Raw genomic sequence first — 12,253 nt, 5'->3', positions numbered from 1 at the left:
AACTGAGTGCTACAGACTATTTGAGGCCTTGGATTTTAGCCTACTGCAGGGGATTTCCTCGCCACATACGTCTTTTTTCTTCTTTCCTCTTTTAACTCAAAGATGGCTTAACAGCTGCACTCACACATACGCAATGAACTGAGACATTTACATGAACAGACAGCTCTAAAATCAGACAGCTGTCTTGCACTTTTTGTCCAACCAAGATGTGAAAAATACACATACAATCAAGTGTCAAGTGTGTAATAATAATCCATATAACTGAAAATTGAATTAAAATATTTGAATATAAAATAAAAGTGTGTAATAATGTTTTCTTTTAGGTCATATACTGTAAATGTGTAAGGGTATTAATATCTTTGCCATGATACAGGTAGCCTCAGAAGTCATGTTAGGCTGGCCTAATACGTGCTTGAGTTGCTTTAATTTAGCTACTAGCTGTGTAACAAATACAATTATTGGGTTTGAATTGACATCTTTTTATCCTGCTTGAAGAAAACTTGTAAATGTCTTTATTTACTTATAGCTCATCATAAAATGGTCTTGGACACATTTATGAAGATCAATAACTATTTGAGTTTGTTCAGCTGTAGAGGCATGGAAGTTGAGTGGGAGTTTCCTGATGTTAAATATTTTAGTTCCTATTCTGCTCAGACCAAACACAAATCCGGGCATTCCACCCATAACACATACTGTCAAAAAATAAAAAAAAACACAGCAAGAGAAATGTAGTCCAATGTGATATGCATTTAACTTAAATGTAAACATAAATAATGCAAGAAGAAAGACAGGAGACAACATATTTTTCTATTCATTTTATTGAGGTATGTGTGATACCTTAAAATCCCAGTAATTATTGAATGCCCTGCAATCTGAAGGCACTGCTTGAGCACTTACACGTCTCCAATATGCTGCACATGTGAGGCACCTTTCTACACTAATGTGAACATATCCATATAAAAAAGAAAGAAAGACATAATCCTGACTATTAGAAGGATCAGACATGAGAGCAGAATACTTGCTTGGAAGGCTAGGAGGTCATAGGTCACTTTGGCTTAGGGGTGGCAACAGTTAGGGACAGTGACAATGGATACTAACATTGACAACCACAGTTTCACTCTGTGATCGCTCTTGCCTCGTGGTTTGTCACTGAAGTATGTGAACGGAGCTTCAGAGACTTCACAAGTTTAATCTTCACCTCCACAGAGCACCAGCAGGGTTTTGCGGTAGTCTCCTGATGTATCACCCTGAACAATGATGGAAAACACACACACACACAGCATGAGTTTGAATTGATGGAAACTTATTTTTTCATCATGTTCATATCTACTGACACTTGGTCACAGATATGAAACTGGAAAGCATGCTTTTCTTAATGTTCTTACACAAAGGTTCAGTCACTTAGTTGAGAAATCAATTAAAGTAAAACAGAGACGTAAAAGTAGAATTACTGTTTATATCAGCTGACAGTAATAGACACAGATTTTTAACAAAAATATCTTTTTAATGGAATCGGAATCGTTATTTTCTTCCTTGAAGACGGTTAAATAACAAGATCAATAGTGCTCTCATCTCTGTAAGGTAAATGTTAAGCTACCATCGGCAACTGCTTAGCTTAATTTAGCACAAATACTGGGAACATGGGGAAAAGCTAGCCTAGCCAACCAGCACCTAAAACTCACTAATTAACAAGTTATACCTGGTCTGTTTAGTATGTACAAGATCCAAACTGTAAAAACAATATGTTCTGGTTTGACAGAGGCTTATGTGCCTATGTATTTTATTATCTGCTAATCCAAACCAACCATGTACTTGGTCAAGCTTCATATTTACAGTACACATGTGAGAATGGTATTGATCCACTCATCTAACTCTCTAAAAGAAAGTAAGCATATTCCCGAAAATGTCAAACTATCCCTTTAAATATTTAATGTCAGTCACTAACTTTTCTGTAAATTGTTGCCAGTTTATTAAATAAATACATAGACTGGTACTTTACCAATGACTTGAATGGGAATCTCTTTTGCCACTGAAATCGACAACCTCATATGATTTTAAAAGCATTGTCTTGCTTATGAAACTACGCAACACTAAAAAATTGATATACTAACTTTGCTGCAGAATACACAATATATAGCAATCCTTGTTGTTGCAAAATCTGATAATATTTCTGGTAAAGACAATCTAGAGCACCCTATTTGCTTGTTTGTATCAGTGTCACGGTGATTTCATCTCTAAGTTATTATAAAACTGCTTCTGGGTACTTCCTGTCTCTCTGGATCTCAGCCAATCATATATAGAGAGGAAGCTAAGCATGCAAGGGAAATTCCTAAACAGCTGTGCAGTAGCCACAGACCATAGCCCACCGCAGGAAGCTATAGATTACCGTTCCCCACCACAGCACCAGAAGAAGGATGTGCAACACACTCACACAATGTCACAGAGCAGGACAAAGGGTTAGGGTTAGAAAAAAACCTCACAGAGAGACAAGAACAAAACAAACACACCAGGAGCGTTAGTAATACTCTGACTTACGATCATAGTTTCTACCTGGATGAATTCATGGAGGGATGCGTCTTGTGTTTCCTTAAATTCTTTACGAATGTTAAAAAGGTCGACCTCGCTACGGGAGACCATAATGCGGATCAGCGCTCTGTCATCTGTGCCAAGGCCCTGTAGAGAAGTTCAATAGACACTTTGTTTACTCTGACTATGTTACAGTAGATGCTTCTGCCCGAGAGCATTCAGAAATGTCATACAAAGAAAGAACACAGACAAAGATAAATACATTACATGCACCAACAAAAAAGACCTTATCACTTGCTTGATTTGGCACCAAGGCCCTGATGTTTGTACTGCAGGCCTGCAGTTACAATTATACAACATTAAAACACTGCATAAATACCTTCATGGCTTTGTACAAACGGTCTGCAAAATAATCCGGCTGGTTCTTTACACTGCGAACTGCAACGGAAAGAGAGAGCAAGAAAGGGCTTAGGAAGAGTTACAGAACAGATGTTGTCCCAGCATAAGTTATGACATTTAATGCAATTGAACTTAAGGTAAAACTCAGGCATTACCGATTGCATAAAAGGCATTTTTTACATCTCCTGACATTTCCTTCTTGATAATCTGTTCAATGTCCTTATTGCTGCATTTGACAAACTCCTGGAACACTGTGAATAGTAAGGAGATTCATTACTTATCATAAACAATTTTAGAAATTGAATTTCCATTGACACACATATTTGGAACTGTAATTCATTGATTGCCAATTTAATGTACAGTATCCGAATTGACCTTTACCTCTCCTCAGATGAGGGAAGCTCCTGGTGCACAGAATACTCATGAACTTCATCTCCATATCATCAGACTCTGCATTGCATGCATCAGCAAGTTCCTGTTAGGAAGTTACAGAAAGCAGCAAGAACAAATATTTAAACACATGCTTCCATGTCAAGTTCTGAATGCTAAAAATAGTTATAAGATACACGAAGCAACAAAGTGAAGAAATCACCTGAGCATCTGCATCAGCTCTTTCGAAATCTGCAGGGCCCTCCTCTCTTGCACCCTGAACAGAGTAAATGTTGTATTAATATTGATACTCAACTTTAATGGGCTAAAACTCAGTTGTTCACCAAGCTCATGTTATTATTTCTCAAATATGTGCTGTAAGACGTTATGAAAGTAAACCTATGGAGGTGATTAAATAAACATTTTTGTTCTCTGCTACAGTCAGCAGACAGTCTGCAACCAGTGAGTGGGTGGGGAACTTAAACACAGTTCTCATAAGTTCTCATGATGATGAACCCTACCTGCACAAGAGAAACAAGTATGCGGCAGAAGTGGCCTGATGTGTCAGACTGAATGGCTTCCTCTAAAGACTTCTTATAGCCTGTGAAGTGTGAGTTATGTATATAGTTATAAATATATATATATTACATGCAAAAGGTTTGCAGAACAAGAAAGTTGTTTTAAATCAATTGCTGTCTCAAACTCACCCTCCTGATAGGCAGCATTCATGGCATGTATTTCCTCATTGCTCCTGGTGGCCAGGATCTCAATCAGAGCGTGTTCATCTGTCCCAGCCCCCTGAAAAACATTTTTATCACAAAAAGATAGTGGTTTCACAACAGCCACAACAAAATACCCAGCCACATAAGAATCATAATCAGCCACATAAGAATCACATCAAAAGAAAGTACAGGTGAACTCTACAAATGCACAGAAAAAATCCATATATTCTAATAATGATTAATGTGAGGAAGTATCTTTTTAAATATCAAGCAGCTGAAGTGGACTGCTTCACAGGGCTGCCTAGTTGCCTACATAGCATGTTGGGCCTTTCAGTGGTTGTGATACTAAGAAGTTTTTTGACTGTAAACAATCTAATTACAACTAATTCAGCTGCATTAAATCTGTACAAATCTGGACATAATATGAGACTATCTGGAACCAACCATTACAGACTTGAAATATGATTAAAAATGCATTTAAATCCCCCATCTTAACTTTAGGCTGCAGACTGTCATTTAAGAAACATGTTAAATTATTATGTAATTGTGATCAACCTCAGTACCTCCATTGCTTTCCTCATCATTTTGGCATCAAACTCAGCCGGAGTCAGCATGAGCGCGATGATCAGCCTTTCTAAGTTCTTTGACAGTTCAGACTTCAGGTCCTTCATCAGATCCTGAGAACAGATCAAACACAGAGACTGCTACAGGAAACATTTTAAGGCAAATTATCAACAGTTTCCTAGCTTAACATATGATGTGCAATAAAAAAAGAAAGAAAGTGAATTTCATTTTATTTTTGACCTATTTTCAATTAAACCTCTCTCTCACCCTTCCCAGTAGGGATTTGAAAGCTTGTCTGATCTCTTGTCTCTGTGTATTGCTCCTGTGTGCAATAATGTCGATGATTGCATCTTCATCGGTTCCTGTGGGCAAAATTGAAGTAGTTAGTTGTCCAATTTGTTTTAAAACTTTGTTGTAGCAACATATATGTCTTTAATCTTTTACTTTTCAAAGTGGGGTTACATACCAAATCCCTTCATCGCTTTCCTCAATGCTTGTGCATCAGCAGCAGGGTCAAAATCAGATGCAGGGCGGATTGTTGGCCTTAGCTGGGGTAGTGGAATGACAATTGGGAGAATGATAGTCAGTGATATTCAACATACATAATGTGTAGTGGCAAAACAAGATAGTTTTGATAGGCTTGTTACACACTCCATTCTTTTGAAATTAAATAAACCAGATCTAGAAAAGCACTTAACATGCAAAGGTCTATAAAACATGCAAAACGCAAAAAAACTAATATAATGGTGTACTGTTCAAAGATTGTTTAACTGATATCATAATTCTCAAAAAGCATCCTAATATTTATGATAATAATTTCTTAATTTCGTGTGGCCCCTTGAGGTTAGAGGCCATGACACCACCAGCAATGAAAAGGTGGGTGGGCTGAAACACAACTCAGTTACAAAGCATTAGTGAAACGGTCTTTGTCAACCAAAATGCTGAGATCTTTTTGACATTCAGTAGGACAAAGCGAGGCAAATTGTGTTTTGGCAAGAGCATTATGACAAAAATGTATTTGTATTTGAGTGAACAGCATTCTGATCCTATCCGTGGTTAGACAAAGCCTTTGCTGTGCACGCATCGGCAGTGTTATCAGCACAAACTCACGTCACTGCAAGAAGCAGGCCGTTGCAGGGCTAGCAGGTAATTAAGATGCATGCCACTGAGCAAAACATGCAGTAATAGAGCTAAATGTAGCATGAAAGGGCCAAACCTTGACTTTGGTCATGGCACTTATTTCCCACATCTTGTAGGCTATCTGAGCAGCTTCAGGGAAGAACTCTCCAGCTAAGCTGTAATAATCAGTTTGAGACAACACACTCAGCAAAGCCAAAACCTCACATGATTGGGCACATTTCTAGGAAGACAATTCTATAATAAATAAACACTGCTGCACCGATTGGCTTTACTTTCAGATAGTTATCAACTTCACCAAAAAATTCTCATGTGTCTCTGCATAACCGTACTGACAGCAAATATTTAAAAAAGTTATGCTCCCTTTAGAAAACAGCAACTCCCTAAAAGTGGTGCTCTATCACCCCCATCTGGTTGTTGCTGTTGTCTGCAGCCATACTGTAACTTACTCATCATCTCCTCCACACAGATTAAGCAGAGTCCTCTTGTAATCCCCTGATGTGTCATCCTGTTTTCCACAAACATAAAGTCGTGTTGGAGATGTAGCTTACTCCCTTCATATATCATAAGTGCATATAAAAAGTCCCATTAGCTTTTTTTTATTACCTTTATCATGTTGTAAAGTGATTTCTCATATCTGAGACGGAAGCATTCTCGAATGTCCAACATGTCTTTTTCAGAGCGAGAAATCATGATCCTGATCAGGGTGTTGTCAGCTGTACCAAGACCCTGGAAACGAAAGACAGGACAAGTGGTGAGGGTCCATTTTATAATGTTATTAGACTGCAGAATAATGTGTTGAAATGATGGTGTTGTCACAGTACATCTGTCTACAGATTGGTTTGAACTACAATGAGCCAGAGTGTATTTACCTTCATTGACTTGTAAAGACGCTTGGCAAAGAACATGGGAACACTCCTTATGCACTGGACTGTGAGAAAAACCCAGACAGCCTCATGTTAATTGGCAACTTGACATTCCCAAATCCATTATAAAGTGGCACTTTTACTATATAAATTGCCTGAGGTGAATATAGTTGGTTAAAGGTTGAGTGTTTCTTACCAACAGCCAACATCAACCTCTCAAAGTCCCCAGACAGTTCGTTCTTAATGCTGTCTTCTATGGACATCTCTGCAATCTTCTCGTATGCATCGAAAACTTTTTTAAAAAGGAGACAGCACTGGGTGATTTTTGCTATTTCGTCCTCCTAAAGGTATATTAAGGGTTATTTGTTATGCATCAAGGCACCTTTGCATTGAATAAATGCTACAAATTACAATTGGGGGATTAATGATATTCAGATATGATATTCAAAAATGACATATTCTTTCTTCTTTTGCCATTTTATCCTCCACCTGTCTTTAAAAAGAAGCTCCCACTCTGTTAGATAATCTGACCTCAAACTGTTTTCTTAGAAGTGTTTTAGATGGTGAAAAGTGTTACAATTTAACTACAACTTATCTTTCTCTAATTACACTTTGTCAACCATTTTTAACGTGTCATTGACTCCTAAGAGACAAACAGACTATAGGTCACAGTGGGAATGTTTGAATACCACGCCCCCATGTTAATTTCCCTCAGAGTTGTGCTCACCCATGCGAAGGTGGGTCATGCTACGGTTTCCCAGTATCATGATGAATTTGGCCTCGTCTGTCCCCCACTGCTCTTCCCCAGCTGCAAACAGGTCCTACACAGAGGTGAGAGAGCCCAGGATGACATACGGTCAATAAACATAAGTATGTTGCACTATATTATTAGTCACAATTTGTTCAAATTCTTTCTCACTTGTGCATCCTGCTCCACCAGGTCTGCATCAACAACTCCTGACTCATCTCTGGTCCCCTGGAACCATGAAAACAAGGTCACCAGCGAACCAAAACAACATGCTGCTGATCAGTCAGTGGTTACTGTGGCTATGATAGTCAGTGCATGGCTGACTGGATACTATGCTGCCAATAACATCAACTCCTCAGTGAACTGACCTGAAGTAAAACAACCAGCATCTTCTTAAAATGACCTGACGTGTCTCCGATTACATCCTCCTCAATGTCGCTGCCATAGGCTGGTGACACACACAGACATCATTGTAAAGTGTTGACAAATGTAAAACAAAGACATTTTTATAATGCTGTTAGTCTTGGTTAAGTCAAAAACTATTTCTCACCATCCTTGTATGCTTCAACCATGTCATGCATTTCGTTGTTGTTTCTAGATGCCATGATTTCAATCAGACATCTCTCATTTGTTCCAGCTCCCTTGAAACAGAACAGGAAGTTAAATATGAAGTACCCTCTCCATCAATAGATGTGACTGGAGTATGAAAAAAAGTTACTTTGTTTTTAATTAAACTCACTTTGATAGCATCATTGACTTCTTTGGCATCATGATAGGCCGGGGTTCTCATCAGACAGACAATGAGACGCTCAAATTTGCCCGTTAGCTCATACTTCAGATCATCAATCAGGTCCTGGTAAAGGAATTTTCAGTTATTAACGGCATTATATCCGAAACATTTCCAAAAAAACACATTTCTATAGTAGAGAGATGACATGTATTTTTTTCTACCTGTCCAAAGCTACTCTTGTATGCTGCAATGATTTCCTGTCTTTGTGCATTGCTCCGAGAGGTGACGAGATCCAAGATAGTGTCTTTATCACTACCTGAGGAACACAAGGCAACATTTTTAGACATATATCAGATATTGAGGAAACTCTGTCTGTCACGACTTCTGGGGGAAATTCTTTGTGTAACCATTCCGCCTCCTACTAGTGCAGAAGATGAAAGATGACCTTTTGTTCCCTGGCCAAAAATCACGAAGCAGTGAGACACTTACCGATACCTTTCATAGCATTGTAAAGGGTTTCAGCATCAGCGGTTGGATCAAAGTCCGGACAATCTGCTATTGTGCCTCTGAACACCTGTAAAAATACATAGTTAAACTGAATTTCAAGCATGAAACATTTGACATGTGATGATTCATGAATAATAAGGTGCACAGTGACATACACAATGTCTAGCTCTGACACAATTAAAAAACATGCAACTTTTTCATATTAAAATATCAATTATGACACCCAAATTTATTAGGAACTGATTTTTAAATGATGTCTTGAATGTTTGAGGAATTAATGATATTCAAATATGTGTCATGAAGATATTGCCAGCAGCCAAAGTTGTAGCTAGTATGCTAGCTAGCTGCAGGAAACTCACACTGACAACAATTACAGGCTGGTTGAGTTCACTGTTTGCTCCTTCAACGTCTGTACTGTCTTTGCTCACCTCAGCCTCAGGTGACATGTGTTTTCAGCTCATACTGTTTATAAAACTGAGAAAAAAGTGTCAAGACTCACACTTAATTATATTTATAAGTGTTAAGAATTCTTATTCTTTTGCCTATGTTGAATGTCCCAGTTTCTAATGTAGCCCTCTTCCTGGGAATGGTGGATTATATAATGTGGCAGTGACGGGACACTGGGACATGAGGTGAAGCCAAGTTTGACATTACAGCAGCTGACTGCTTGCACCTGTCTCTCCCCCAGAGCAGATCAGAAGAAACCTGCTGTGTGTGCGTCTGCATGTATGTGTGTGTGTGTGTGTGTGTGTGTGTGTATGTGTGTGTGTGTGTGTGTTTGTGTATAGGGGATAGGACAGTGGGTGTGTATGAGCAGTAGGGAGTCAGGTTGCACACAAAGCAGGTCTCTTTGCAGGGGTCTGACATACAACAAATACAATGAACAATGTCAGAGTTTATGAACAACCTCCACTGGGTATGTAAAGAACAATAAAGCTCTGCATGAGGATATTGTTGTAAAAATCATGAACATCATAGCTCTGTCATTTGTGGGCCTGTAAAGTTGTGACGTTATCAGCTCATTCATTGTGGGAAATAAGAGAGCTTGGCCTTCGTACTGAAAGCTCAAACTGCAGCTGCTGCCATAAGAGTTTACTGCTGCATTGCAGTCATCCAAAATGTGTTCTCCACCCCACCGAGGGGCCACTGCACATGTTCTGATCCTCTGCTTCACTACAACGACCATCACTCTTCACGACAGCTGGAGAGCCTCACCCACATAGCAACAGGACCACAAAAACAAGCCCCTAGCAACAGGCCTGTAACTAGACTAATCACATTTCTTATGATGGCCTTATATGGAAAAGTCCTTAAGTTGATTGAATATAATCAACTAAATGTATGTCCCTTCTGTCAACCTTGGGTGCTACTCGTTTCTTTTGTTGCCAATGCCACAATGTTGCAGTATACAAGTATAATCAAGAGCAAGTGTGTGTTTCACCCAAAGTGAAACCATAATGACATGGCAGTGACTTAGCTACAGCTCAGACAAAACAAGTTGGAAGCCTGCTGCAAGCTTTAAATAATTCGATAAAGCAATTGCCTTTGGAAATGTGCCATCAGGTGTATCTTTAGGATGTTCAGTTGTTACAGGTATCACTGACACCCTGCATTGCTGCCTTCATAATAGGGAGGACTCACATGGTGGCAGGTGGGAGAAAGATGACCTCACTCTCTCCACAGCTAACTCAGTGATACACAAAACCATCTGTGTCCCACAGACATTATATGGATGCCCACATGATCCAATCCACATCATACTTGCATAATCCAAAATGAGAGCAGTCTTGTCCTTACCATTTCTATATTTGGTCTTCGGTGTCAACACTGTGCAGGAATCAATAGTTTTTAGGCCTAGAGAGAGAGAGAGAGAAATGCTGAGGTAGGACAGCAGCATTACAAAACATCCCTGCCCTGATAAAGGTGTCATTGCTCTCTGCTGTACAGGAAATCATCTTGCAAAGAGACAGACAGCATGCATGGTGACGAACCCTCCTTTCCTGAACGAATCTGATCATGTGGCATTTTCAGTGTGTTGCCCGGCAGTGTGGGTTACAAATGATCAGTACAGAATTACGACTAGGATTTTCTATTAGACTTGGTCACTAATTCACCAAAATCGACATGCAGACAGATGGAATTTGCAATAAGTCAGCTGGCAGGGAAACTATTTGGTCACATTTTACATAGAAATGTTTAGCAAGGCCCCTCAAATGTACAATAGAGCTATTCAGCCTGGAGGCCTAAAGTATGGAAATGCAGCTACTAAAGACAAAACTTGTTCTGTTAACTTTCCCTAGTGGATTATTTCAGAAAATAACAATTTCTACAGACACAATTAAATTAGAAGAGTAAGTGCTTGACAAATGTAGACTTAGTGCTACTCAACTTTTGTACAAAGAAAATTCGAGAAAAATCCATCCAGACTTGGAATGCTGCACTGTTTTTTTAAAACAGAAGTGAAGCTCCCCCAGAATAGCATGCACTGTTTAACTTAATGTCAGAATCAAGGTCTGGGGGGGATTGGGCCTCTATATGTACAGAGCCACACCCTTCTCTATACCCCACAGTTAAAATAAACTTCGAAGGCTTTTTATCTAGTGTATCTATTAATTATTTTTGTGACTTTATAAATCTGCTTAATATACAAATTCAAAGAAGATGTAGATGCAGAGAATCTCTGTTATACAAATATATATATATATTAACTTAGTCACTTAATTAACACATACACGTCTTCCAGGAGTGTCTTGCTGTCTGCTGCAGTTCATTGGCACATGTAATGACGCATCAGCAAATGTATCCATAGTATTTCTATCGTAATTTATGGTCTGCAAGAAGTAGTCTTTAACCTGAAGAACATGTTTAACAACAGATAACAGCCTACCTTCTCTGTGCAGAAAGTATCGGTGAGAGTGGTCCTGCTGTGTCTGCTCTGTCCCCGCTAACCCGCAGTCTCCGGTCAGACTCAGGCCGTCCCGTTACGTGTCCTCTGTGACGCAACGACTGCGGAGCTCTCTCTCGCTGCTTCTCGAAAGTGTGTGTGTGCTTGTGAATGTGTGTGAGCCAGAATGTATGAATGTTGCAGTGCTATGTCTTACGGTGAAGAGAATACCACGCTGCATCCAATCATGACCTATATCTGACGCCTGCTTGAATTACGCACCAATTTACGCACATCTTGCTGAATGTGCACAGTAGCAGAGCCAGGAGTGCATTTTAGCATGACCTTTTTCCTACTGTTTCATCTCATAAGAAAAAATATTTAAAGGGAATTCAAAAATGCGAAGCACCAATAACACATGCAAAACTCGATGTTGTGCTTGGAAAGACACAACTCTCTGAACCTGTTTGTTGGAATTTCTGAATTTTGTCTCATGATTGAGAGTTCAAATGTGATTTTAATAGAGGGGGAGCTTGCTGGCACTGCTGTAACAGTCTGCTGTGGTCTATTTCTGTCATGTCAGGTGTCTATTCCAGTAACAGGGGGGGAGAGAAATAGCTGAGGGGGGAAGGGAGACAGAGAGGGAAACCATGTCAGCATTGTGAACTACAGGAGCCAAAACATGCCCAAAAATATGACACTCGATTCATCATTTTCTATATTTGTATTTTTATATGTGTAATGTAGTGCGATTGCAGGAGAAAAAAAATTTAAACTGGCTACCAAACTCATTTTAAGTAT

The 12,253-nt window shown here is 39.2% G+C and overlaps 1 protein-coding gene across 1 annotated transcript; it reads right to left on the bottom strand.

Moving 5' to 3' along the window:
- Window positions 1-806: 806 nt before the first annotated feature.
- Window positions 807-11,560, bottom strand: anxa6 (annexin A6). Its single transcript, XM_062425204.1, has 25 exons — window positions 11,456-11,560; window positions 10,366-10,422; window positions 8,551-8,635; window positions 8,283-8,377; window positions 8,071-8,184; window positions 7,882-7,972; window positions 7,700-7,779; window positions 7,503-7,559; window positions 7,311-7,404; window positions 6,780-6,875; window positions 6,590-6,648; window positions 6,324-6,446; window positions 6,167-6,225; window positions 5,797-5,875; window positions 5,047-5,128; window positions 4,848-4,942; window positions 4,580-4,693; window positions 4,002-4,092; window positions 3,816-3,895; window positions 3,518-3,571; window positions 3,307-3,400; window positions 3,081-3,176; window positions 2,906-2,964; window positions 2,536-2,673; window positions 807-1,247 (listed from the first exon to the last, which is right to left on the bottom strand). Exons 2-25 carry the CDS (start codon window positions 10,366-10,368, stop codon window positions 1,188-1,190), a joined length of 1,998 nt encoding a protein of 665 aa, XP_062281188.1. The 5' UTR covers window positions 10,369-10,422; window positions 11,456-11,560; the 3' UTR covers window positions 807-1,187.
- Window positions 11,561-12,253: the final 693 nt, after the last annotated feature.

Source organism: Scomber scombrus, chromosome 9 (assembly GCF_963691925.1).
Source record: "Scomber scombrus chromosome 9, fScoSco1.1, whole genome shotgun sequence".
Lineage (NCBI taxonomy): Eukaryota > Metazoa > Chordata > Actinopteri > Scombriformes > Scombridae > Scomber > Scomber scombrus.
Note: the sequence above shows the minus strand (reverse complement) of the source record. Positions and strands in the feature narration are given on the sequence as shown.